Consider the following 26,785-nt stretch of genomic DNA (forward strand, 5'->3'; position numbering starts at 1 on the left):
TCTCGAAAGTTAAATATCAGCTTTGAATTGAACAGGGCCGACAGCGGCGTGCTCGACGACCGCCGAGCTCGCCTGTTGCTACGCCACCGCCGAGTCATTCAGTTCTTTGCGGGTGCAAGTCAGCCCAAATACAGTCGTTTGATAGCCCTTTCCGCTGTCTTCGTGCTCATTGGACGGCAGTCACTACAACGTGACAATGTATGACCCGTTAAGTGTGAACATCTGAAGCCTTGCACGTACGGCTCCACTCTCTGAAGACCTAATGGAAACAGATTGGTTAGGAGCAATTGAGATCCAAGATTTGTGGTACGGTTGGCGTCATAATTCGGGCGGTCCAGATTGGCACCGTCTGGCCTGTATTTAGGCGCCGGCCGCCCCAAGAACGCCCGACGAAGTTCAACGTTTCGTCTTCCGATTTTTTTTAATATGGGTCCTCCTTAAGGCGTAGACCTCACCGCCATCTCACAACTGTAATATCCTGCCTTCCATGAATCCGCTATGTCCTCCACATATCCTTTTTGCCTCTAGCCCTACCATCAGGCACATCAAACCAATCAGACGCGACGGCAGTAACTGTAGGCACATGATGAGGCACGCTTGAAGACATCCTTGCCTTCGTGAGAATGTTTTGATGCGCCTACATTTTATGTTCGCTTCCCAGGGTTTCTCGGCCCCAAATACCAAGGAGATATTTCAGAACAGACCCAACAATTGTGGACAACAGCGTTTCGAGCGGGAAACCTTTTATGAACGCTATTTTTTCATATAATGTAAGGTTTCACAATAGTAATCAATAAACCCCGAAATCTCGCGATGGCTTCTTGCATTTTTTTTTTCTGTTAACGTTCTTGCTACCGTCAAAAGCGTTCTCCATTGGTTTTATATGGCTGTCTTAACTGTTCGATGCGATTGATGGAAACAATCTAAAAGAAAGATTTTGCTACATATCAGAAGAATAGATCATTACGTTCAATATTTCCATAACAGCATATCACAATTTTCTAGTTTTCAAAATTTTTCTCCAACAATGTTGAACCTGAATGTGCGCATTGCCAGCCATAATAATTAATTTAGAAAACGTAGAAACTTTATTTGATACCTAATTTTGTACAAGTCGCTATCCAGCGTTACATTTTTTTAAATCGCTATCCTTTCTACAGCTTTCTTGGAATTAATTTAAAATGCTATTGTACAATTTTGCAGCAGAAATTATTTATGGTCTCCAATTAATTGACCTTATGCTTAGTAAAGTAAAAACACTTAGGTATACGTTATGGGCATCTCATTAACTTACTTTCTTCTGACTATTTAACATCCTAATTCGTAAACTAATAATCAAGCATAACGTTGGTTAGGAAATTATGCATTGCACCGTTCTAGAGCCGAATACATAGAAGACGAGAACACTTTAAGTAGCTATAATAAATACTATAAATTTTCCTAAGAGGTCGCATTTCATACCTCAAAAAGATCAGATATTACCGCTAACTTAACTCGCAAGGTTTATTACACCATGTCACATTACTTTATCAGTTGAGTCGAGACGGCGTGGTTAGAGTGATGGTGCATTGTCGAGGCCCTCATGAGATGCACTGGCGGGAACCCTCCACACTGCAGCGTACTAAGCGAATCACAGGCAAGGTGATAGACTATGAATTGTTCTTTTTTTCTACCTCTGTTGAAATGGCACGTACCCACGGCGAAGGACTGTCCAAGGTGTTCCTGGAGACCCAAACAATTAAGGGAATAGGACAATACCGGTGCTCAGTTAAGCCTAACGGCAACATGGTTGGATGCTTTCTCCTGTATTTTTGTCCTCTTTCCCCTCCTACTTTGTATCCCAACTTCTTCCCGCCGCTGGGTAGCTAGCGGCCCACTTCGGGCTTCCATCGAGAACCAGTTTACATATCTGAGTTTCAATATGACAGATTGGAACGAATTGGTATGACAGATTGACAGTATGACAGATTGGAAGCGGACAGATTCCGTGACAGCGTGGCTGGAGTCAATCTGACTGCATGTTTTTTGCCTGTTTATTTTCGATGCGTTTCGCTGCTTATCGTGCGTAGGAAGTTCCGTGTTTGAGACCGTTGCTCACGCGGGTACTGATAACCCAGAGCGCATGATCGTGGAGTACACGGTCGCCCCGACAACTCGGTGTGTGACACATGAAATAGAGTACGTGCGTCGGACATGTTTGCATATGGAGGTGTCTGCTGACACCGACTCCCCTGTGTGATAACCCAGAGTGAAAGCATCTGTCCGCCTTCGAGACATCCACAGTCAGCTTCTGCGGTATTGCCTTGTGAGGACATCACACGAGTGGTACTACAAGACGGAAAAGACCCTTCGGTATAGAAGTGCTGTGAAAAGGAATCTGAGCGCACAGCAATTCGTTGAGAAGACTCAGGTGAGATGCAAGACGCAATAGATGTAAGCTTTTGTTTTTGCTGTGCAGGGCCTAGTTATCGAGAAACTGTTGGCGGCTCTTAATGCATGAAAAAAGAAACGGGATAGGCCGGAAGGTAGCGCGTTCAAAACATGGTGGCCTATTCTTCGCATTGGTGGAGTGAACAATTTTTCGGTATTCTTTCTCAAAACAGTTTTATGGGTGACTACTAAAGATGAGGAAATAAGAGTCGCCTCCTTATTACGCGTATGTTGTACTCGAAAACTATCCTTATCGTTACTGACTATCTCAAGTGTTAAGGTCGAAGAGTAGAGGCTTTCGTTGCCTACTGGGAATGACGGACGTGGGTTAAGGAAATCAAGAACTGTAAGATCTCTTCGTTCTCGATAGTGATGCTATTATTTTTGCCTCTTGTCGTGATATTACAACCAGAAAATAACGACTTTGTACATTTAGTATGCAGGCGTGTCACATAGAGTGGCAGTTTATAATTATTTGCAATAAGGGAGCATAATTCTCTGAGAATTACGGAGCGGTAAATTTATACTACGTAAATACGGAGCGTATTTACATAGCATGAATTTACCGGTATTGCTGACTGTAATGAAAAAAATATATATATCAATTTAGCGCAGTGATTGATGGACTAGATGGCCCATTGACTACAATAAGATATCCGTATTGACCTCTCATAGATACGCTGCAAACTAATGTAGAGCAACTTCAGAAAAGATAAATTACACGAGACTCTTGTTTCGAACCAGGATTATAGCATCATCAGAAGGCTCTCAATAACATTTTCTGTTCGTTTTCTGCATCAGAAATGAATTCAGTTAAATGTTGACATGAGCTTCAATCTTCTCGTACAGATCAAGAAGGCCAATGTTTCTCTGTAGCACTGCGTCTTATGTAGTTGAGTTTAGTAAGAAAATACAAAAATTAACTGTATTCAGAAGACAGTAAAAGCAACGCTTTAACCTAACCCACCTGTAGTGTTGTTAATGCAACCAATGCAATTGCGAGTGTAAGTGGCAAATAGTCTGTCTCGCACGCAAGAAACGTAGTGTTACACTTACATACGGCGTACCTGGTAATCTAGTTTTGTTTGTTACAGGTTGAGCACAGTGACAAATGAAGAAGTAACAAGACCACCACTTGAATTTGAAGCATATTAAAGTTCTTCTTTACGGACAGTACCTTCTATTAGGGCTGAAACCACAACTGCCTTCAAGTGTATTTCCCTCGACTCTAAATCACGCCTTTGATGAAACACCAGTGCACCCATTTCTTCGACGGCATCGGGAGTGTTCCGGTATGAACTCAAAGGACTGGACACTTGCACAAATCAGTGCAGTCTGTGACATAGGAACCACCATGGAAAAGTGTGCAGGACGAAACTCGTGCTTAGAATCCCGGATCACGCCACTCCTGGAGCCGGAGGTTCAGGACCACTTTTCCGAATACGCAGAGGGAGAGCTAAAACAGATGTGGAATGGACTGGAAGCAGCATCAACGGAGCTGAGGGACAGCATCCAAAAATACGAAAAACAGGAAACTATGTCGGAGTGGTTGAAAGCAAGCTGGAAAGATCAACTGAGAAAAATCACATTTGCAGTTACAAAACGCATCAAAGATGATGATCCACATAGGGAGGAGAAAATCGAGACGGAAGGTTGTCGACAACACACCAGCTGCCACTTATTGACAGAACCGCGATTCATTGCGGAAGATAATCTGTCTCCTGGAACAAGACTCAGTCAAGAATTGGGGCCACATGATGAGAAGAACAAAGTCTTAACGAATGACTTGCCACATCAATGCGACAATTTTGCCCGCGAGCACATGGTCGAAGAAGGCCGCCAAAACGTTGAGGAAGAGCCGCAGCACTTACAGACATGTTCCACGCCGGCAGTCCGAACGTTGAGGAACCCCAACAAAGGGCCACCTAAAAGGCTAAAAACTGCACATTTACCCATTGCAAACATTCCTCAAAAGGGGCCTTCAGCTTGTAGCTCAACCAGGTGGCTTTTGAAAGGATACAGATCACTGACCACAACTGCCTTGTCCCGTGGCTGGGCTCTGTACGAGACAGAGTGTGTATATGTGAGAGGTCACTTCTTCACACCGGGGCTATACCTCAAAAAAAGGGGTTACTCACTGGGCCTGCATTTGTACATCAAAGTGCAAAACTGGCAGGAGCACGCCCCATGTCCATTCCAGGATGGGATGAGACTTCGCCTGGTCCATCCCATGAAGAACGAGGATTGCACGTTGGAAACAAGGGAAGAAAACAGTTTGCAGCGACTCCGTTCGGTAACAGAAACCGCTACTGGTACGTGTAGTTATGTCTCAAAGGCGTGCTTTTCCGTGAGGGATATAGAAGACCGCAAGTACGTCAGGAACAACGAGCTAACATTCGTGCTTGAACTCCTCTAATGAAATGAAAAGACGTGAAAAATTGCTTCCGCGCTCACCAATCGCTGGCCCTAGTTCCCAAGTAATAAATAATAAACAGTTCTTATACACATCAATGCGGAGTTGCCTTTTCTGTACCGAATTTGCCCCATGCATTGCAGCAATCATGATTTCGCGCTCTGCAATCCTTCACATACTTCGTACGGTCGAAGCTTGCCGAGTCATGACATCTTATGGCGAGCTTTGTCTAGCTCCACGCGTTCATACCTGTTAGAGCGAAAGTCTTAAGGGGAACTTTTATGGAGCAAACCACGCCCATGTCCACGAAGCGTTGGTTGCCGGCAGTTCACAGCGTGAGTACTCATCTTCTGAGGCCACTGACGGAGTGAACACGTCACCATAATAGCCCTTCTGGTTTCGGCAGCAGAGCCAAGATGAGTAACCCATCAGCAGCCTTGCATAAAGTTGCGAGACCTGGTACAGAGCGCATGTAGCTTTCTCCAACACACCACAAACCGTACGTGGTACGCGCTTGTATCCGTTTATCACACCCCCCATGCCCCCTTCCTCGCGAAGCGGTTCAAGTCTGGAACTAGTGAGAGATACAACCTTCCTATCTCTTAGAACCTTCCATTCCCTCCTGTCACTTTCCCTTTCCCCGCTCCCCTGTGTGGAGTAGCAGGCCAGGGTGACCTTACCACCGGCTGGCCTCTTCACTTTTCCTTTCATTAAATTACTTTCGCAATAGTAGCAGTGGATGGCGGCAGGTATTTTAATTCGAAAGTCGAGAGGATACATTAGTGCTGCAGACGCTTTGTCTTACATTAGTAAGCACTGTCCACTTTTATCTCTACGCGATTTGTCCCATCGGCTCGCAACTGTTGATAAACCTATCAGCTTGTCAGATATTCGTCCTCACCTTTCTCTTTTCTACAGCATTACCCCTTTCCTGCGCCATTTTCCTTTTCATCAAGTGAAATATTTTACACCCAAGTAGTATATTCGGGCTGTTTATTTTTCAGAGCAAAATACTAGTGGATGATTTTTTGCAGGGCTGCGCAAATGTTCGTAACAAGTTTCATAATTGATGAAAGTAGACACAGCGAAATTCTGCGATTATCCTGAAGAAGAGAGTCTACTCATTGAGCCTGCGCATGCACATTCAAATGCAAAGTGAGCACAAGTACACTTCGTAGCCAGTGAAGGAAGGTATTAACAGGTCTATAGCTTGCACAGCGTGTTTACTTCTCAGGGATTGAAAGAACAGTTGATAAAGTACCTGACTCCTTCGCCACCTCTCGGCGGCTAGCGGCACGGCGGAGGCGCCCAGCCTACGGGACACAGTTTGTACAAGCGTGACGAACACACCCGGGATATATAAAACGGTGTGATGTTTAGGTGGCGGTTCTCGATCAAGTTTAGCCGCTGGACGAAAGACTAGCTGCGGCATTCGGGGAACCGTCGTTCGCGGTACGCTTTCAAGGCCGAGTCGCTGAGTGTTTTAATACCTTGTATGTGCCATCGCTTCGGTGTTTGCATAAAGTTAATTTCACTTGTTATCCGAGTGGGCACTGCTCGGCGTTCACAAGTGGCATTTTGCTACGAGCCATCCGCTATAACAACAGATCCTCGGAAGAGCAGAGAAAAATGTTACTTTAATGCTAAATCAATAAACAATCCAAAAATGTCATGGTTTTTGATATGAAACCCAAAGTTTAAAATTGCAATGCGCGCACACCAGAAAAGTACTGCGTAATAGCCAAGATGGAGGAGTTAGGCACCGTCGCTCACGACCAGATGAATTCCTATGAAGCTTGGCTATAAATGATAAAACATGAAATATAGGGTAAACATTTGTTACTGAAGGCCTCATTTTAAGACAACTATAAAAAAAGCCAGGGGAAATATTTGTTTCATTACAATGCTTTCATTGCCTTGTTTGCTCTGTGCGTCTTGTCAGAAGAACCTTCGAAACACCATCTACTACCCAGAGAGAACGCGCCATTCGGCCAGGCACAGCATCGTGCGACCTATTCGGCGGATTGGCGCAGTTACGGCCATTACGCCCCTGCAGTCCTTCCTTCAATGCAGCCCTCCTTTAAACGATAGAGCCATCAGCGAGTAAAGTGGAGATAGGTGTAAAGTGGAGCACAACGCCGCCACTACCACTTTTCCCTTCCGCAAGATTATTCGTTTTGTGTGAACATCGCAAAAGCAGCGAATACTCATGAAAAAAATCGATTGTAATACATTTAGTTTTATTACAACACGATTCATTTTTACCTTTTTGCTGCACTATTTTCATTTCATACGGCAGGAAAACTACATAATTAGAATCCTAAAAATGCTATTCGCAAACCCTTAAATAATGCCTCTAAACTTTTGGAAAATTTTAAACGCATCAGATCTGATCTGCGTTGTGGCCTTTTTTTTTAATTACAACTTTGGTAAAACATTCATCCGCTAGACCAACAGTGGCAGAGGTTTAACAAGGTAAGGCATGTCAGTTCTCGCGAATATCTCAGACGTCACACCGAGAAAGTAGCTCGCTCCTAACACAGTTCCTTATGGAGGTAACAGATTTGGGCTTACACACAAAAGTTCGCACCAAATAAGGGTAAGCAAGAGTCATACATAAATTAAAAGGAATACACTTCATAAGAGCTAGTTGTTGGGATACTTAAAAAAAAGAATACTTAAGTGATCCACTCGTCTATAATAATATCGTATAGCTACGAAGTCAACCGGTCGAAAGGTATCGCACAAAAAACAGATAAAAGAGCAAAAAGCCTAGAAAAACGTATCATCCCGCAGATGTACACGGTTTCCCTTAGCAAACTCATAGACACATAAGCTACATCATCCACTCGGTAGCGTGACATTATCGCAGCGATTCTGTTCACCCGCCTCCGCGCCACCCTGGCAGTTGTACGCCGTGGCAAAGTCAGCGTTTCCCTTAAGTGGTTCATTCACCAAAAGCGTAGTGTCAAATGTGCCACTGCAGCTGTAGTAGGCGTAGCGCGCGTAGAAGAACTGCGCCTCGGACATCCAGCGGAGGCTCCACGCGGGACGCATTTTGTACCAGCTGGGTCTTGCAGCCGCTGGTGCTTCAGTAGGCTCAGCAGGCGCTGACGCGACCAAGGCGGAGATTCGTAGCCCCATCTTCAACGCCTCCACTTGAAGCGCGTGTTTGGGGTCCACTGCGGGTGATGAGTGCGCCTCGCAATCCCTGCACCCAAGTAACTGCAGCGTAAGTTTTTAAGGCGAAAGGCCTTTAACGGCTCATCAATCCGTCCGTCACACTATAGCTGTCAATAATGCTGATGATGTCATCAGTAGTGTAGTAGCAGGAACCAGAAATCACTGAATTCGTTGTTGCATGGTATGTCGTAACCATTAATTAGTAAGCAGTCATTAATTTATACTAGTTTATTAGCAATAAGGCATTGACAATTGGTACTTTATCACTAATCAGCCATCAATTAGCAATTAATTATTAATTGGTCTAGTAATTGGTGATTACTCGTTAATTGATAATTACTTGGTAATTAGTCATTGATTAGTTATTGGATCCTCACATGGTTGATGGCGCTCGCGTAGCTCCTTACTGCGCATGCGCTTGGCGCTTTGGTGGCGCCACCGTCGTGTGGCGCTGACATTTCACCCGACCGAGTCAGACGCCTCCTTTCATTCGTAAACAGCATTCAATCAGCAACAGAAGCAGCCCAAGTGGCGCAGAAAGGCTTTCGCCTCGCGTACTTAAGATCGTCAAAGTTCCCTCTGAATTTTGATATGACGGCCTACCTTACCTGTTTCCGCGGAGAATGGGTCTATCGGCATTTGAGAGTACTTAAAGGGCAACTCCGGCGATTTTTCAGTCATTTTAGGTCAATGGCTCTTTTGTGTTCCTAAAAACCTCCTGTAATGTGTACGATACAAGGTTTTCAAAAGCAACCCCAAAATAATTTTTAAACAGCAAAAAACGCAAAACTCGTAAAAGAAACCGCAAAACCGAAACCGAGAAGGTGCCTTCGTGCGGTATTGACTGTGGCGTCACAGGCGTGTTCGCCGCGCTGTGAAGTCCCCGGAGATATCGAAACTACCCTGAGCCGCGCTGTCAACATGGCTGAAACCGCGGAGAACAGCTTTTCCGAGACCAGCGAGTCTTTAGAAGACGACTCATTCGATGATTTTGGACTAGACGAGTCACCTTTCAGGTATGATCCACCACCGCGCGAGCCAGCCGAGTCACACCACAGGCCGCGTCACCTGCAGCAAAGAGATGGTCTGAACTCGCATGGGCGTCCGGAAGCGGGGGGAGGGGACAAGGGGGGGGGGGGTTCCCTGGAATTTCAGATATTTTTTACGCACTACTAGAAAACAACTACACAGCTTGATTAGCACGCTCAGGTGATATTACCATTCCGGATTTTGCTTATTAAGTTCAATTCTTTGTTTATGAATAAATTCCAATGTATGTTATCCATGCCTAGCACTAATTTGCTGTTTCTAATTTTTGTTTCCTGTGCGTAGTTTAGACCACAAATACTTCCTTTTTGGTGCTAACCTACCGCCTCCCCCCCCCCCCCCCCCCCCGCGCAAAAATATCTGCGGACGCCCTTGAGTACTTGAGTCATTTCTCGTGCATACATTTGTGACAATCGTCAGAACAAAAGATAATGTGATGCTCCCGCTGACAGCTGTTCGTGTGGCAAGTGCCGGCCGACCCCGCCTGATGAAAGAATCTGCTGCCGGAGCGTTGCCGCGGTGCACAACGTCCATACAGGGGCATGCATCGCCAACAGTCCTCTCTTCGCGAAGCTTCGTCTCGACGGCGAGCTTTTGGAGGTGAATTCACGCCAGTTAGTTCAACAATCCAACCTACTTTGAGCACGCCTACCGTGTTCCTCTTCCTCTTGACGGCTGCGCTTCGTACAGCTGGCCGCTGCGATGGGCGGTTGTACTCTAATAACGTTGGCACAGAATCTGCCTTCAATCGCCGGTTGAACGAAGCTTTAGCGAGTCCAAAGCTCTCTCGAAGGTACACGCTGTGTTAATAGCAATCTGGCTCGAAATGTTCCGAGCACAAGCGGGAATGCTCCCTCGGAGACCAGTCGACACGACGGACAGCTCTCACCCACTTGTCGCGAAGGTTCTTATCGCTAGGAAACCTATATGGTAGGTCACACTCGTTGTCACAGATGAAGCATTTGTGCGATCCACAGAAAACAGAAGTTGCCGTGACCCATCACTCTGGCGTACACATCACATCAGGCATGGTGAGATGGCGCGAAATTAAACAGGTGGTCGAAATAATTACGGAGACCACCACTACGGCACCTCTTTCTTCCTTTCTTCTTTCACTCCTCCCTTACGTCGCGGTTCGAGCGTCTGGTACTGTCTCATTTACTTTCCTCAAAGCCAATTTTCAGTTTTCCCCTGCACTGCCAACGCCAGCGGGCGCCTGACCAGCTTGACACGCTGACACGCCAGTGACGTCACAGTACAGGGTGGCCTGTAGAAGTTGCTCGATCAATGAGTGCCGCTCGCGTCAGCTCGCGTCGAGGAGCGCTTGTCTTCAAAATTCGCTTGCGGAAAAACTAAGCTGCTTTCAGGTGCGAAATTTTACATGAGACATCAGACTACCATAAAGAATACAGACTTAAAACTTCATTTTGATCGATGAACATCGAAAAATCGCCGGAGTTGCCCTTTAATTCCTTTTGACAGTGCATTTTTGCACATTGTTTTTTAACATCTCCTGCGTTCAGTTTTCAGTAGCGGAACTTCTTCTTGCTTATTACGCTACGTGCTTAAGTTCTCAGCAATAAACAAAGATTCCAAAGAGGCCTTATCAAATTGAAAGCAGTGTGACTATGCATTCCTCTCCTTGACGTATTACACCCTGCTTTTATTTGTTTTTTGTTTATTGATTTAACCCGCCGGGCTGAAGGCACTCAAGAGAGGAATGCTTTCAAATAAGAACATACTTACACTAACGCAATGACGTTTACAAAACTTCCATTCTCCTGTTATAAAATGTTAGCAAGGTTCGAAAATACTGCTTATAACTGATGTCGACCGTTTCTCCGGCAAGGTTCCTTTCTCGTAATCCACGAGGCAATGAAGACTGAAATGTAGATACGGTGTGACACGTTCCAATTCCAATCTCGGCTGGCACGCTGAAACTACTGTGCGGTGGATAGCAGAACATTAATCTCACAGCACACTAAGTTCTTAACCGACAACGCTCGCATGATTGTAGGCTACGTTATTTCATGAGCGCTTGTTTTCTTACCGAATTCACAACGGAGTAATACACATTACCTGAACTCTTTGACCGCCGCCTTTGTTTCTCGAGACCAGCCCGTTGAACTCAGCATGTTGCTCCACATCAAAGCTGCCATACGACTCGCAATCACCGCGGCGTCCGCAAGCAGTGGATCGAGGGTGCCCGAACTCAGCCAGGCGTAGCCCAAAGACGACACGTACAGGGTGGCCTTGTTCAAAAAGTACAGGCGGTTGCTGACTCTATTCATAGTGTCGTCTCGAATCCCGGGGACACCTCGCGCTTTTTCTTTTTTAGCGTCGAACTCGAAGTTCAGCGCCAAGAACATGTTCCGAGCGAAGCCATGCATGGACATCTGGGGCACGGCCGGCTCCTGGAACACCAGGTCGCCGGGGAGCATCAGAGTAAAGTTGCCGATGACCTTCTTGAAGTGCTCCGTGTCATTTGGCGAAGCCATGAGCCGCAGGAATGGGGCGTATTCCACGAATCTTCTTCGCGTCTCCTCAAAGATCTTGTACAGCTGCTGGTCTTTCGCGGGACTCGCGAGGGCCGCTACATAAGTGGCGCGCCATAGTTGGCCTCTCTGGAACACGTGGACGTGGCAGATTGCCTTGCTACGCATTGTTGGTGATTTCAACGTCCTGTTCTTTTGAATGTAGCTCATCGATTCCAGAGCGACAATAAGCAGCATATAGCACAAAGACAACGGCTGGTCGTTCATCAGGAGGCGTATGTCCGAAAGGATCGCAGCCTTGAAGGGGGTCCGGATTTCCTTAACCTTGTCAATGTCAATAAGAAAGTCGAGAAATATGTCCCTCAGCTGCGACGCTTCCAGACGGCCAAAGACGTCGCTTATTTCTTTTAAAGACAGGGAATCAGCTTTCTTACGGCCAGGCAGAAATTTACTTTCGCATGTGGACATGTCATTCCGGGTGAAGTTAGTGCCGAAATGAGCGCTCAGGATGGAGAGAGTTGTGATGTAGCAGGAATCGTCGCAAAATTCTTTGTAGTCGGTAGTCCGGAGTAGCCTCCTTTTTAACACGAACCCCAATGTTTTGGTGGTCGGGCTGATTAACGTGAAGATAAACTTGAGATGGTATCGCCTATCCACCGCGAGGGCAAAACGGAGCAGATCTGCGCCACTCATTCGACTGGAGTTGTTGGCGATTTCCAGCACGACCGTCACGACATCTCTGGCTCGCTGATCTTGACGCCACACCTCATTGAGGCAGGATGTGTAGAGAGCGTGAAGTGCTGCCGCAGCCCCGCTGCCGTAGTTGTCTGTTCCTTTGATGATGTTGGAGGCGATGTCCCACTGCGACATTGCGCAACAGGGCGAGAGTCAAATATCTAATTAAGGAGGTGCAACGATGTTTGTTCACAACGGTCTTTCTCACCGCACAACAGTACACTGACCCTCGTGACGTTGAACTTTGCGGTACATTGAAATTAAGGAATCGCAATGTGCTCGTAATACCACGGTATGCAGTCCTATTGGAAATTTTTTTTGTGGGTTCGATGTCCAAGAGGCGATAACAACGGTCTTTCTCTCCACACAACCGAACATTGAACCTCATGAAGTTGAACCTTGTGGTGCTGTAAAAGTAGGGAGTCACATTATAAGCATAGTGCCACGGAATGCAGACCCATCTTTTGCGACTGTTTTGAGTTGGTTCGATGTCCAAGCAGCGATAATCTAAGGAAAAGTAGATACGGAGTGCTTTACATATTAACATATATCCCGCTTAGCACAGCATACGGATTCTACAATCTTTCAGAGTGCTAAACGTACCGAGCGAAGCTCAAATCGCAGATTGCCCATGTATTACACTGTTTATCTTGATCGTGGACAGCTTTTATCCGTAATCGCAAGGGATGAAGTTATCGCAGAATCCGGGGAAGTCCCATGTTGCAAAACAGGGGAGGGAGGACTAGTGTTTCTCACCTTCAAGGGTTCTGAAAGCTGGCGATGCATAGCAAGCGTCACCATATGGCAAAACTGGAAATCCAGTGGGCTTTCAGTTTTGACAAGGGTTGTGCTTACTGATGTCACAATTTTAACGTTACCGCAAACCATAACTACACAACACCTAAACGGAAATGGTCCGGCGTAAGAAAAACGACAATAGTCCCTTCGCGGAACTGAATTCAGATGCATTCACCTCCTTCTAAATGAAATTGGTATCCAGACAATGTACCCCCTTTGACAAAAGTAACCGAGCAGCAGGTTTTCGTTTTCAGCCGTATAACGAAGCCTTCATGGCACCCTTCAGGGCCGAAAGGTGTCAGAACTTGAGGACAAAGGGTCACCTCACTCTATAGAGATTCATAGCTTAAGGGCTGCCATAAGTGCTTTGCTGAGCGGCCAAGAAACAAACCGCCCGTGCCCGGTTACTTTTGGCAAAGGCGGTACACAATGACATGTGTTCATGAATGACAGACAGCCTGTGCTGTGTGCCTTGTAGCACAGGCTGACTGCAGCCCTGCAGCCTGTGCTGTGAACGCCATGCAGACGGCGCCCGGAATTAAGTGATGCAAAGTGCACGACCTCAGGCACCGAAGCCTACAAGAGTATGCGCAGAGGTTGGAAGATGCGGGCCACTGTGAATCTACAGCCTTTTGAAGCGAAAAGCTTCACTACACGCACCATAGCCGCGCTTTGTGTGAACCGTCAGAGCCAAGATTTGCCGCAGCTGCGGATGCGCAAAACCGAATGACTTCACGCGCGGCGCAGGTGGCCACAGCCGCCGCCGCGCCGACTCTGCCGCCTGATCTTTCGGTGCAGCCGCGCGCTACTGCGCATGTGCGCCGCCTCCTCACCGAAGCTACTACTGCGCGCTCGCCTTCTCGCCACCGTTTGGTCTTTAGTTGCAGCCGCGTGTTTACCACCGTTGCTACGCATGCGGAAGGAGGGCTAATAACGCGCTTGCCTACACCGTTATCGTGGTGCTCCCAGTGCATTGTGCGCGATCTGCGACAGCCATGACGTCTAACAAAGCATAACTGCAGCTTTTCGCTTGTATATCCAGGCTTAACCAGAGATAGGTCACTGCCAATTTTTCGGCCCACCCTGGGCCAACATCGGCGGCCGATCGAGGCAGTCGTCAGCGTAAACTTGTTGCTTGGATCGAGTAAGCGCAGAAAAGTGTACCGCTAAGCATATTTGCGGAAGTGAGCAGACAACGTAGCAAACTGTTCAATCCGTAACAAACCTCCTATATATCCCATCCATATTTCGGCGCCAAACATAATAGTAATGTCGTAAGAATACTGCAAATAGAGACACTGTAGGTTATTCGCCTTATTGCAGCCATACAGGCTCATACTCCACGTTCAGAAGATAAAATATTGCAAGATATGTTTTACCAAGGCTCTTATTATGAGACAGAGTTTTTCTGTGAACCACAGGCTCTCTTGAGCCAAGTGTAATTAAGGATGTGTTTAGCTTCTGTTCAAGATCAGCAACATAGTTTACCTTTCACCTCAGAAAGAAAATTTTCCAGTTTATAGCACTGCCAAGACTAAATGCTTATGCTTTGGAATTTTGATCGTATTGAAAGAGAGCATACTACTTTCTGGACGTCAGTCAAAAAGAAGTGCTTTTTTTCGTTTTAGGCATTTATTCTAGATGGGCGATTCTTTTATTGCTTTTCAAGCGCGACAATGCAGTAAATCTTTTAGATCGACAGCTTAAATGCGCGTTACTAAATTTCTTAGAATTTTCTCCAAGCCACGAGCAAAATTCCTGAAGAGCGCTCCGGCAGGGGACTGTTTTCCTTCCAAATTGGGCTGAAACCTTTGAGAAGGTAGTGGGACTTGGAAACCTCCTGTCAGGTATTGAAAATTGTATAGCAGTAAGATATATAGACTCCTATTGAGCATGCCAGGATAATTTTAGTTGGTATTGCGTACATTATGTGTCCAACAGGTTACTTCCCTGTAGTTTCGAAAGTCTATAATAAACGGACTTGCACAGAGGAGCCACCTCTGAAGTAATTTGAAGTAATTGCAAAAGCCTTAACAAAGAGTCAAAACCTGCTCAATTGATGTTTAAATTGCTCACTATTACACACGCCCTCTTTAGAATGCGAGTTTCGCAATGTATGCCTTTAGGTACACGTTTCAAAGAAGGTATGTCAGCGAAGAAAACACTACAGAACAGGAATGAATCCTGCCTTTTGAGATGCATTTCTAGTCTATAATTGTTTTTTGCTGAAGTACATTCCAGGGAAGCTATAGACGTTCCAAAGGAGGTATGTCAGCGAAGAAAACACTACAGAACAGGAATGAATCCTGCCTTTTGAGATGCATTTCTAGTCTATAATTGTTTTTTGCTGAAGTACATTCCAGGGAAGCTATAGACGTTCCAAAGGAGGTATGTCAGCGAAGAAAACACTACAGAACAGGAATGAATCCTGCCTTTTGAGATGCATTTCTAGTCTATAATTGTTTTTTGCTGAAGTACATTCCAGGGAAGCTATAGACGTTCCAAAGAAGGTATGTCAGCGAAGAAAACACTACAGAACAGGAATGAATCCTGCCTTTTGAGATGCATTTCTAGTCTATAATTTTTTTTTGCTGAAGTACACTCCAGGGAAACTATAGACGTTCCAAAGGAGGTATGTCAGCGAAGAAAACACTACTGAAAAGGAACGAATCCTGTCTTTTGAGATCCTTTTCTAATCTAAAATTGTTTTTTGGTGATGTACATTCCAGGGAAGCTACAGGAGTGTACCAGATATTCACCGACCCACAATCGTCTGTTCTACGCATGTGGGAAAATATAAGAATATTTGCGAGAACGAGTAAGAGACCAAAGAAAAGGCACCATCCCATCGCTTCTGTGGCACAGTGTATATATAAGCTCTGAGTTATTGAACGCATAAGGCAGTGGTCCGAATCGACTTTCTTTTTCTGATACGTTTTCTTGTCTTTTTTGTCACAAAGCACAGACAGCTGGCAGATTATGCATCTTTTAGTTTGGGGAAGGGAGGGGGGGTATATACTGCTAGGTTGAGTTCTGTGATGCTTTCGACCCAAATTTGCCGTTCAAGGGCTCATTTTTTAATTCTCATTTTTTTTCTGTTCCTCAACCCTTCCATACACAGCGTGTACAGGAAGAATCATCAAATTTAGATGTCACCGTCCTTCAATTTGAGCAAGAAAAGCGTTCGTTCTTCAACTTGAGCAAGAAAAACGTACATTTTGAAGCAAAAGCCTTAGTGGCGTAGTCAAGCCGAGGTGATCGGTGCCGCAATTTCACCGTCAAGTGGAGGAGCGATGGGTGTGTGGCAGCCACATGACATACCTTCTCTCATTCCCTCCTTTATCCCTTCTCTTAAGACGCGGCTCAGGTGTCAACCGAGATGTGACACAGATACTGCGCTGTTTCCTTTCCCCAAAAACCAATTTTCGATTTCCCCTTTCTTTCTTCATTTCTTTCTTGCTTCTATCACCTCCTCCTTTATTCCTTTCCTTACGCACGGTTCGGGCGCCCACCAAGATGTGACAGTTACTGCGCCATTTCCATTCCTCAAATACCAAACCAAACAAAGCAAGTGGGCCATCGACGTTCATTGGGTTCATTGGTTTGGTTTATGGGGTTTAACGTCCCAAAGCCACTCAGGCTATCATGGACACAGTAGTGAAGGGCTCCGGAGAATTTCGACCACCTGGGGTTCTTTGACGTGCACTCAAACTACCGCACTATATGAACGCTAGTCTCAATCAGGGTAGGCGGCAGGCACGAGCGAGCTATTTCACCAAAACATACAGAAACCGCCCCGATATCCTTTATGTCGACGCGGCGGAAAATTCGAAACCAGGATATTTCACGGCAGTCGCAGCCTATGAAGACGGCACAGTGGGGGCCGCCGCCACTATCCGAACTAATTCGCCTGCAAAGGCAGAAGGAGCCGCCATCGCACTTGCGGTGGCCCCTCGATCATTCACAAAACACGTAACCGAAATTTGCACAGATTCCCAGGCCGCGTATCGCCACTGCCTAAAGGTCGTGGCGACGGTATCCTTGCCACAGCCACCCCTCTCGACCGAACGGCTACTCTTTCGTGGGCCCCTGGGCATGCCTCGATCCCCGGTAATGAGAGCGTTCATGCGCTGGCCCGAGAACTCTATCCCGGACCCCGGATGATCAGGCACCCAACCCTGCTCAAGAGGCCCCACCGGTCCTCTCTACATATCAAATCACCACAGTCTACAATCTCAGCCGCATGACACAGCTACCACCGTACAGTACCTTGTCGCCCTTATCCAGCGCCACATGGCGACAATTACAGGCAGGCTGCTTTATTTCCCCCCACCGTCTCTCATGATTTCCCCCCAACTTTCTTCCTGGTTGTAAAACCTGTGGCGTGCCCAGTTCCACACTCTCCCACTACCTTTGTGAATGTCCTTCCGCAAAGGCAGTACCCCCCATCCCCAACCCCACCCATTCTTCCTGGGAGGCTGCTTTACGGACCGCTCTGCCCGCTGGCCAGAAATGTCCAGAAAGGGAATTGGTAAGGAGGACGTAGAAGGGAAACGGCAGGGAGGAGGAATGGGTAAGAACTGTAAGAACTGTTACAGACAGGCTGCACTTCAGCAAAGACAAGTGTGTTTCAAAGGAGCTGATATTAAATTTCCAACAAATCATCTCACCCAACTAAGCCATTTGCACCCATCAAGTCCCACTGATTCCATTTGGAATCGTGCAAAAAGCGCATTAAGAACCAATGTAACTTTTTATTTTTATTCGAAGCATACTACTTTAGCTACCGCTTCAGCCCTTCACCGTGGTTATGCGCTTCCAAATCACGTGATACATGACGTCACACCACGTGACACGATGACGTCACGACAGTGGAGAAACGGGGGCCCACCTCGCGCCGTCGCTGTGGTTGTGCGCCTCCAAATCACATGATACATGACGTCACACCACGTGACACGATGACGTCACGACAGTGGAGAAACGGGGCCCACCTCGCGCCGTCGCTGTGGTTGTGCGCCTCCAAATCACGTGATACATGACGTCACACCACGTGACACGATGACGTCACGACAGTGGAGAAACAGGGGCCCACCTCGCGCCGTCGCTGTGGTTGTGCGCCTCCAAATTACGCGACACGATGATGCTTCGCATTCTCCAGGCTTAACCAAGTTAAGCCTCAGCCATTTTTTTTCACCTTGTTGAATTATTCTCCTCCTACACACGTTGGCCTCAAAATATGCGCTGTAATTGGGCTACGAAAGGGTTAACACACAATAACCTGCAAGCAGATCGTTTAAAATATTCCTCGGCACGTGAATGACCTTTTAGGTAGCATTCAAATGTTATGAGCTAAGCTCGATCTTTAGCAAACTTTCAGACTAGCCGGGCGACAAAACCAGCGAATGCCAGCTGTTAAGAGAATGCCGCTATTACGACAAGTGGGATGTCCGCGCTGAAGCTCACCAGCATGTCGTTGGCCACGTCTTGCTGGACGAAGCCGTGGCTGATGGCGTTTTTGCAGATGTACGCGGAGAAGTCTCTGCAGGGCGGCTCGTGTTTGTCGATGACGGCGAACAGCCTGCCTGCCTCGCTGGAGCAGCAGAACTCAGTCCCGGTGCCGTTCTTCTCGTCCCGTTTGGCAACTCCTTGGATGGCGAACCAGAGCAGCGCGGTGGTGGCCGCTGCCAAAGAAGCTCCGCAGAAGCAGCCAAGGCAGGTGCCGGCCGAGAGTAGCGCTTTGCTCCGCGGTGGTGAAGTCCGGGACGCTGGGGGACCGCTGCCAAGAGGCGAAAGTGGGTTTTCTCCCGTCGGCGGAGGCTCCATCGCGTCGCGCTCTCTTCTTCTGGAAAATTCCCTCGAGGAGTGCGTGCAAATGCGTGTCGGTAGCGCCTCCTTGTGGTAGAAATGTCCGGTACAAAGCTCGTGCTCCCGCTGAAGCTGCCCTACCTTTCCATATATAGTGATCCAAGTGGTCGTCCTGCAGCGTTCCAGGTGGTGTCATTACGCACGTGTGTATTCCGATGGTGTCTTACTTCGATAAAAGAAAGACCTGTAGTGTAGCAGCCGTGCTCGCTCACTGTGGTGAACTGTAGTAGTGAAAGAAGACGACGATCCTGAGGTGTGACGCTCGCTCGCAGCCCGAACGCTTGGCCTGCACCTTTGCTGAACGTTGCAAAGCGACCTAGGTTCTGCTCAGCCACAACCCCATCCTACATTTGGTGGAGGCTGCTGTAAGTTCCCCCTCTCGTCCTCATCCTGGAGCTCCGTAGCCGCACCTTACCTTCGCCGCCAGTTATGCCTGAAGTCACCAGCCAGACAGCCCCCATCCCGTCGCCTACCATCCTGTGTTCTGGCGGGCTCCGGCAGCGAGATCCCAGCGTCTTCAGCGGTGCCGACGACCACGATGTTGACGACTGGTTGGCGACTTACGAGCGCGTCAGCGCCCACAACAAGTGGGACGATGCCACCAAGCTTGGTAACGTACTGTTCTATCTCAGCGACGTTGCCAACTTGTGGTTCCGCAACCACGAGGCCGACTTGCCTACCTGGTCGTCCTTTAAGACCAGCTTCTCGGAGGTATTCGGCCGCCCAGCTGTGCGCAAACTGCGCGCCGAACAACGCCTCCGCGCTCGCGCTCAGCACGCCACTGAAACCTTCACCAGTTACATAGAAGATGTTCTGGACCTGTGCAAGCGCATCAATCCATCCATGCCGGAGGCCGAGAAAATTAGCAACATCCTGAAGGGCATCTCCGACGACGCGTTCCAAATGTTGCTCGCCAGGAATCCGCAAACGGTGGTGGATGTCATTCAGCTTTGTCAGAGCTATGACGTCCTCAGGAAGCAGAGGAATTCTACTCGCCGTTCCGGAGTCCTCGATGAGTCCCTTCCTGCGCCGGCGGTCTGCAGTCTGGTCTCTGACTCGGCCTCCCTGCTTCCCCAGATCAAGGCCTTCATACGGGAAGAAGTGGCCCGCCAACTGTCCCTACTGCCTGTGTCTGGCGACCCTGCGTCACCCATAGATCCCACCCTTCGACGCACCATCCAAGAGCAGGTCGCCGACGTTTTGCCCTCTAGCCCTCGGCCTCCGCCCGTGGCTGCCCCCCTCACCTACGCTGAGGTTGCCGCCAGACCCCGACGCCCCGAAGTCTACGTTAACCACCCATCTGTCGCACCGCTACCACCTCCGCCGGCACCTGTCCGTCGTCGCCTGCCGCCTCGCCGTGCCGTCATGAACCCATGGCGTACCTACGACAACCGCCCCATATGTTACTCCTGTGGCTTGCCGGGCCACGTCGCCCGGCTTTGTCGCCAATACCCGCCGAGTTTCCGGGACGGGGCAAGCCCATTCCACTACGACCCTGCGCCTCCCTCGCAACCAGTTCCCTCCGGCACCCCTGCGGACTCCTCCCACCTTGACCGCTCTTCATATTCTTCACGCCGGTCGCCTTCTCCCCGTCGCCGATCTATCTCTCCCATGCGCCGGCGATCACCCTCTCGTCCGGAGGAAAACTAACAGCCGCAGTTCCGGAGGCAAGAACTGCGATTCCATCGAACTGCCCAAGTCCTCCGTCTTCACCTGCGAATGTTATCGAAGTATTTGTTGATGGCGTCGCCGTTCTCGCCCTTGTAGACACGGGCGCTGCTGTATCCGTTATTAGCGCAGCCCTTTGCCGTAGACTCCGTAAAGTGACGACGCCTGTTTCGAAATTTTGCCTCCGCACTGCAAGCTCGCACCGCATTCAACCTCTAGCATTATGTACAGCTCGCCTTGTTATCCGGGATGTTGTGTATATCGCCGAGTTTTTCGTGCTGTCCTCCTGTTCTCATGACGTCATTCTGGGCTGCGACTTTCTAACCCTTCATCATGCGATCATCGACTGTGCCCGTGCCAGCATTGAACTGTCTCCGCTCTGCGCTACTCTGCCGTCCGACACCTCTCTCCGCCTCGGTAAAATGCTGGTCGCTGCAGATACTGACATCCCTGCCTTCTCTGCTGCCCTGGTTCCCCTCACTTGCGCCTGCGATCCTGATTCAACTGTTCTCTTTACTCCGACCGATGCCGCTGCCCGTCGCCACTGTTTCCTCCTTCCGTTCGCTCTTCTGACTGTCTGCGATGGCCACAGCGCAATCTATGTCACGAACCCTTTTTCTTGTCCATCAACGCTTCTCCGCGGCGAATGCCTGGGCCATGTAGAATCAGTCGATCACGCTCTTCCATACTCCGTCTCTGACGAACCTGCCCCTCTCCAGATAGATGCCATTGGTTCGCCTCCTGCTACGCCAAACCAAGACACCGTTTCTGTTTTTTCCCGATCTATCGATGCCAGCCTTTCGCCGCACCAACGTGATCAGCTCGTCGCATTACTTCAGCGTTTCCGTACGTCCTTCGACTTCCCGCACAGCTCTCTTGGCCGCACATCCGTCGTCACACACAGCATTGACACCGGAACGCATGCCCCTTTGCGCCAGCGTCCTTATCGCGTGTCGGCCCCTGAACGCACCGTCATTACCAAGGAAGTGGACGACATGCTTCAGCGCGGCGTAATCCAGCCTTCTCACAGCCCCTGGGCCTCCCCCGTTGTTCTCGTGCGGAAGAAAGACGGATCCGTCCGCTTTTGCGTTGATTACCGTCGCCTCAACAAGATTACGCGCAAGGATGTATATCCACTTCCCCGTATTGACGATGCCCTCGACTGCCTGCAAGGCGCAGAATTCTTTTCCTCATTGGACCTCCGCTCCGGCTATTGGCAGGTGCCCATGGCTGCTGCTGATCGGCCAAAGACGGCCTTTGTTACGCCCGACGGCCTCTACGAATTCAATGTCATGCCGTTCGGCTTGTGCAATGTGCCGGCCACATTCGAGCGCATGATGGACACAGTTCTCAGCGGACTCAAGTGGCACACGTGTCTGTGCTATCTGGACGATATCGTCGTCTTTTCTCGAGACTTTTCGTCCCACCTGGCCCGCCTCGAGCGTGTCCTGCAATGTTTGACCGACGCCGGCTTGCAACTGAATTTAAAGAAGTGCTGCTTCGCAGCCCGGCGGCTTACCATCTTGGGCCACGTCGTCTCCAAAGAAGGCGTCCTTCCCGATCCTGCAAAACTGCGCGCAGTCGCCGAGTTTCCCCGACCCACCTCCCTGAAAGAGCTGCGTAGCTTCATCGGGCTGTGCTCTTATTTTCGCCGCTTCGTACGCAATTTCGCTTCCATCCTGTCACCCCTGACTGATCTGCTTGCCGGCGACACCAGCCTCTCGTCTTGGACACCAGACTGTGACGCGGCGTTCACAACGCTTCGGCGCCTGCTTGTGTCCCCGCCGATCCTCCGCCATTTCGACCCCAGCCTGCACACTGAAATTCACACTGACGCCAGCGGCGTGGGCCTCGGTGCCGTGCTGGCTCAGCGCAAGCCCGGCTGCGCCGAACATGTTGTTGCGTATGCCAGCCGCACTTTGACAAAGGCCGAGCGCAATTATTCCGTGACAGAGAAGGAGTGCTTGGCAATAATTTGGGCTATTGGAAAGTTCCGCCCTTACCTATATGGTCGCCCGTTCGCTGTCGTTACCGACCACCATGCCCTCTGCTGGCTGTCGTCCCTCAAAGACCCTTCAGGCCGTCTTGCTCGTTGGGCGTTGCGCTTACAAGAATACGACATTGAAGTCATCTATCGATCTGGCCGTAAGCATTCTGATGCCGACGCACTATCGCGGTCCCCGCTACCTTGTGACTTAGACTCCACATCTTTCGCCACCGCTGATGCGTCCTCCCTTGATATTGCCGACATGCCGTTTGAACAACAACGGGACCCCTGGATCGCTTCCCTCCTCGCTCTCCTGTCTACACCATCTCAGCGACCTGCGACCCGCACTCTCCGTCGTCAAGCCCGCCACTTCTCAATACGGGATGGCCTCCTTTACCGCCGCAACTACCTTCCCGACGGTCGCAAATGGCTCCTTGTCATTCCTCGCCACCTGCGTTCCGACATCTGCGCCTCTTTTCACGCCGACCCCCAGTGCGCTCACGCCGGTGTGGTGAAGACCTACACGCGCCTTCGACTCCGCTTCTACTGGCGGGGAATGTACCGTTTCATTCGACAGTACGTTCGCTCCTGCCCGGAATGCCAACGCCACAAAACCCCTTCTCGCCGTTCCATCGCTCCGATGCAGCCCTTGCCTTGCCCCATGCGCCCATTCGACCGCGTTGGCATCGATCTCTACGGGCCCCTTCCCATAACTCCGGCTGGACACCGCTGGGTCATAGTGGCAGTCGATCACCTTACCCGCTACGTCGAAACGTCATCTTTGCCATCCGCGTCTGCGCCCGACGTTGCGTCTTTCATCCTGCATCATCTCGTTCTACGCCATGGTTCTCCTAAGGAGCTTCTGAGTGACCGCGGCCGTGTCTTCCTCTCAGACACCGTCGAAGCCCTACTTCGCCAATGCCGCATTGTTCACCGCTCTACTACGGCCTACCACCCTCAAACGAACGGCATTACTGAACGTTTCAATCGCACATTGACCGACATGATCGCCAAGTATGTTGCCTCGGACCACTCAAACTGGGACCGCATTCTCCCATTTGTGACATATGCGTACAACACTGCCACACAGAGCACAACTGGCTTCTCTCCGTTCTTTCTTCTTTACGGCCGCGAGCCTTCCTGTACCATGGATACCGTGCTTCCGTATCGCCCTGATATCTCCGAGTCTCTTACCATTTCTCAAGCAGCGACCTATGCTGAAGAATGCCGCCAGCTTGCCCGCTCTTTTACAACGCAAGATCAGAATCGCCAGAAGCACCTTCGCGCCCCTACCAGTCCGCTTCCGTCCTATACCCCAGACTCGCTCGTGTGGCTTTGGGTTCCCTCCACCAGTCCCGGTCTCTCCACAAAACTCATCTCAAAGTACCACGGCCCGTACCGTGTCGTCTGCCAGACCTCTCCAGTCAACTACATCATTGAACCGCTTTCGCCGCCGCAAGATGCGCGCCGTCGTGGCCGTGAAACAGTGCACGTTGACCGTCTCAAGCCGTACTACGATCCGCCTACCATCTGTGCGCCCTAAGTCGGCAGGATGCCTCCTTTTTCGCCGGGGGGTAATTGTAGTGTAGCAGCCGTGCTCGCTCACTGTGGTGAACTGTAGTAGTGAAAGAAGACGACGATCCTGAGGTGTGACGCTCGCTCGCAGCCCGAACGCTTGGCCTGCACCTTTGCTGAACGTTGCAAAGCGACCTAGGTTCTGCTCAGCCACAACCCCATCCTACAGACCGATCTCCTGAAACAGACTGCCCGCAAACCGCAACGAAATGTCAACGTGTTGCGTCCATAACATGCTCTCGCAATCCCACACGTCGTCATCATCATCTTCAGCCTGTCTTAAGCACACTACAAGACAAAGACCTCTCCCTTGTCTCTCCAATTAACCGTGTCCTTTGTCATCCGCGGACACCGTATCCTCACAAACTTCTTGATTTCAGCTGCCCACTTAACTTTCAGCCGCCCCCTGCTACGCTTGCCTTCTCATGGGAACCAATTAAGGACTTCATTTTACCATTACCACTAAGGACCTCATTGTTACCTCATTTAATTGAATGCCGATGTGCCCCGGTACCCAAAAGAACCGCACCGAATTTACACGGAGCAGGATCAGCTGTTGAAAGAGGCGTAATACCCGATACTCTGTGGGGGATGATAATGTAGAGCAAATAGAGAGTCCGTCATAACCATAACATGGGAAACGGTAGGATCCAATTCACGTAAGGCTAAGATTACTGCTAATAATTCGTTCAGATAAAACAACAGTCTTTCGCCGCTGCGTTTCGCTGGGCGTTCCCTCTTCATCTGATGACAATGATGATGTCCTCTTCATCATCGTCCCTGGACATGGATTCACAGTTAGTGCGTAATATCCTTTCCTCAAATTCATTTTCTTCATTACGGCCTCTCTTTCTGTTTCTTCTTTCCCTCCCGCTTCCTCCCCTCCTCTACAAACGGATGACAGGTGTCCACTGATATATGCGAGACAGTTTCGGCCTAATTTCCTTTCCTCAAATACAATTTTCATTTTCATCATTAGGGTCCCTCTTTCACTTTCTTCTTTCGCTCCCACTTCCTCCCTTCCTGTACAGTGCGGTTCTCATCAATAACAACTTTTGCGTTCCGCCGCCATCAAAACACGGCCGCCGCGGTCGGGTTCGAACCCGGCTGCCCCAGCTCGGCAGACGAGCGCCTTAACCACTCAGCGAACGCGGCGGGTGGTCGCCAAAAAGCAAGGTGATTTTCTGGACGGTGGGTTGCACACTCGCCTGGAAATTGCAAAAAGTTAAATTCCCCTTACGTCCGGAAGAAATTTTATTTTGCTTTGATACCAAGATGACGTCATCTGGTATTTTTGAGCCCATCGCTTCTAGTGAACGCCGAGACCCGGCTTTATTGCCAATTAGCGATATAATGTCCCCGCATTGAAAGATGCCTATGTGCTGTGGGATGTCAGTAAACGTTCAAGATCACTAAGTGGTCGAAAAAATTGATAAGGCTGAAACTACGGCACCACTTTCCATCTTTTCTCTTTATCCGGAGCCCTCCACTACGGCGTCTCTCATAGCCTAAGTCGCTTTGGGACGTTAAACCCCATCAAACCAAACCAAACCAATCTTTATACAAGACCACTTCTTCCTCTTCAACACCACCTTCCACTATCCAAAACAGGCACGCATTAGCCGTAGAGGTAAGTGGTAGGACGGTTCGACAGGATACAGGGAAGCTATCTCAGGAGACGAAAGATGTGATTGACAAACGCCAAAGCACGAGGACGTAGAATTGCACAGACAGAATAGAACGAGCAGAGCTATCAAAGTTAATTAATAAGCGCAAGGTAGCCGACATAAGGAAGTTTAACATGAAGAAAATGGAGCATCCTCTAAAGAACGCAGGTAGCCTAAAAGCAGTGAAGAGAAAACTAGGCGCAGGTAAAAACCAGATGCATGCGTTAAGAGACAAAGAGGGAAGGGTCGTTACCAATATGAACACGGTAGTCCAAGTAGCTAAAGAGTTATACACAAATCTACAGAGTAGCGAATGTAATCGGAGCGTTAATGACAAATGGAGAAGAGCACAGCAATGGGAAATCCCGCCAATAACGAATGAGGAAGAAAAGAAAACCCGAAGCTTCGAAGAAGGCTAACATTATTTTCATTCATAACAAAGGAGACGTCAAGGACTTGAAGAATTACAGACCGATCAGCTTACTGTCTGTTCCCTACAAGGTATCTACTAAGGTAATCGCTAAAATAATCAGGACAACCTTCGACTTCAATAAACCAAATCATCATGCAGGCTTTCGTAAAGGATACTCTACAATAGACCATTTTCATGCTATCAATCAGGTGATAGAGAAATGCGCAGAATATAGCCAACCCCCTATACTTAATTTCGTTGAGTACGAGACAGCTAGAACAAGTGGAAACCTCAGCTGTCATGCAGGCATTGCGGAATCAGGGTGTAGAAGAGTGTTATGTTAAACTATAGGAAGGTATCAGTAACGGCTGCACAGCTACCATAGTCCTCCATAAAGTCAGCAATAAAATTTCAATAAGGAAAGGGGCCAGACCGGGAGACACGATCTCATCTATGCTATTCACTGCCTTTTTGCAGGAGGTATTCCGGGGCCTGAATTGGGAGCAGTTT

At 48.9% G+C, this 26,785-nt stretch overlaps 1 protein-coding gene and 1 long non-coding RNA gene across 3 annotated transcripts; one reads left to right on the forward strand and one right to left on the reverse strand.

The window, feature by feature from the left end:
* The first annotated feature begins 1,610 nt into the window (after positions 1 to 1,610).
* On the forward strand, positions 1,611 to 4,941 carry LOC149329266 (uncharacterized). Its single transcript, XR_016285558.1, has 2 exons — positions 1,611 to 2,410; positions 3,525 to 4,941. It is a non-coding gene; the product is annotated as an uncharacterized LOC149329266 (long non-coding RNA).
* Positions 4,942 to 6,740: 1,799 nt separating this feature from the next.
* LOC149329267 (uncharacterized) lies at positions 6,741 to 25,000 on the reverse strand. 2 transcript variants are annotated; one of them, XM_089560179.1, is made up of 3 exons: positions 18,565 to 25,000; positions 11,153 to 12,429; positions 6,741 to 8,054 (listed from the first exon to the last, which is right to left on the reverse strand). In XM_089560179.1, the coding sequence occupies exons 1-3, from the start codon at positions 18,922 to 18,924 to the stop codon at positions 7,685 to 7,687; spliced, it is 2,007 nt and encodes a 668-aa protein (XP_089416305.1). In that variant the 5' UTR covers positions 18,925 to 25,000; the 3' UTR covers positions 6,741 to 7,684. The 2 variants fall into 2 exon arrangements, with proteins under 2 accessions (XP_089416305.1, XP_089416304.1); XM_089560178.1 differs by lacking the exon at positions 6,741 to 8,054 and having other exon boundaries at positions 10,866 to 12,429; positions 18,565 to 19,150; positions 24,368 to 25,000.
* Between the last annotated feature and the right edge of the window lie 1,785 nt (positions 25,001 to 26,785).

The sequence above is a fragment of the Amblyomma mixtum genome, chromosome 9 (genome assembly GCF_055824585.1).
Source record: "Amblyomma mixtum isolate Tamu chromosome 9, ASM5582458v1, whole genome shotgun sequence".
NCBI lineage: Eukaryota > Metazoa > Arthropoda > Arachnida > Ixodida > Ixodidae > Amblyomma > Amblyomma mixtum.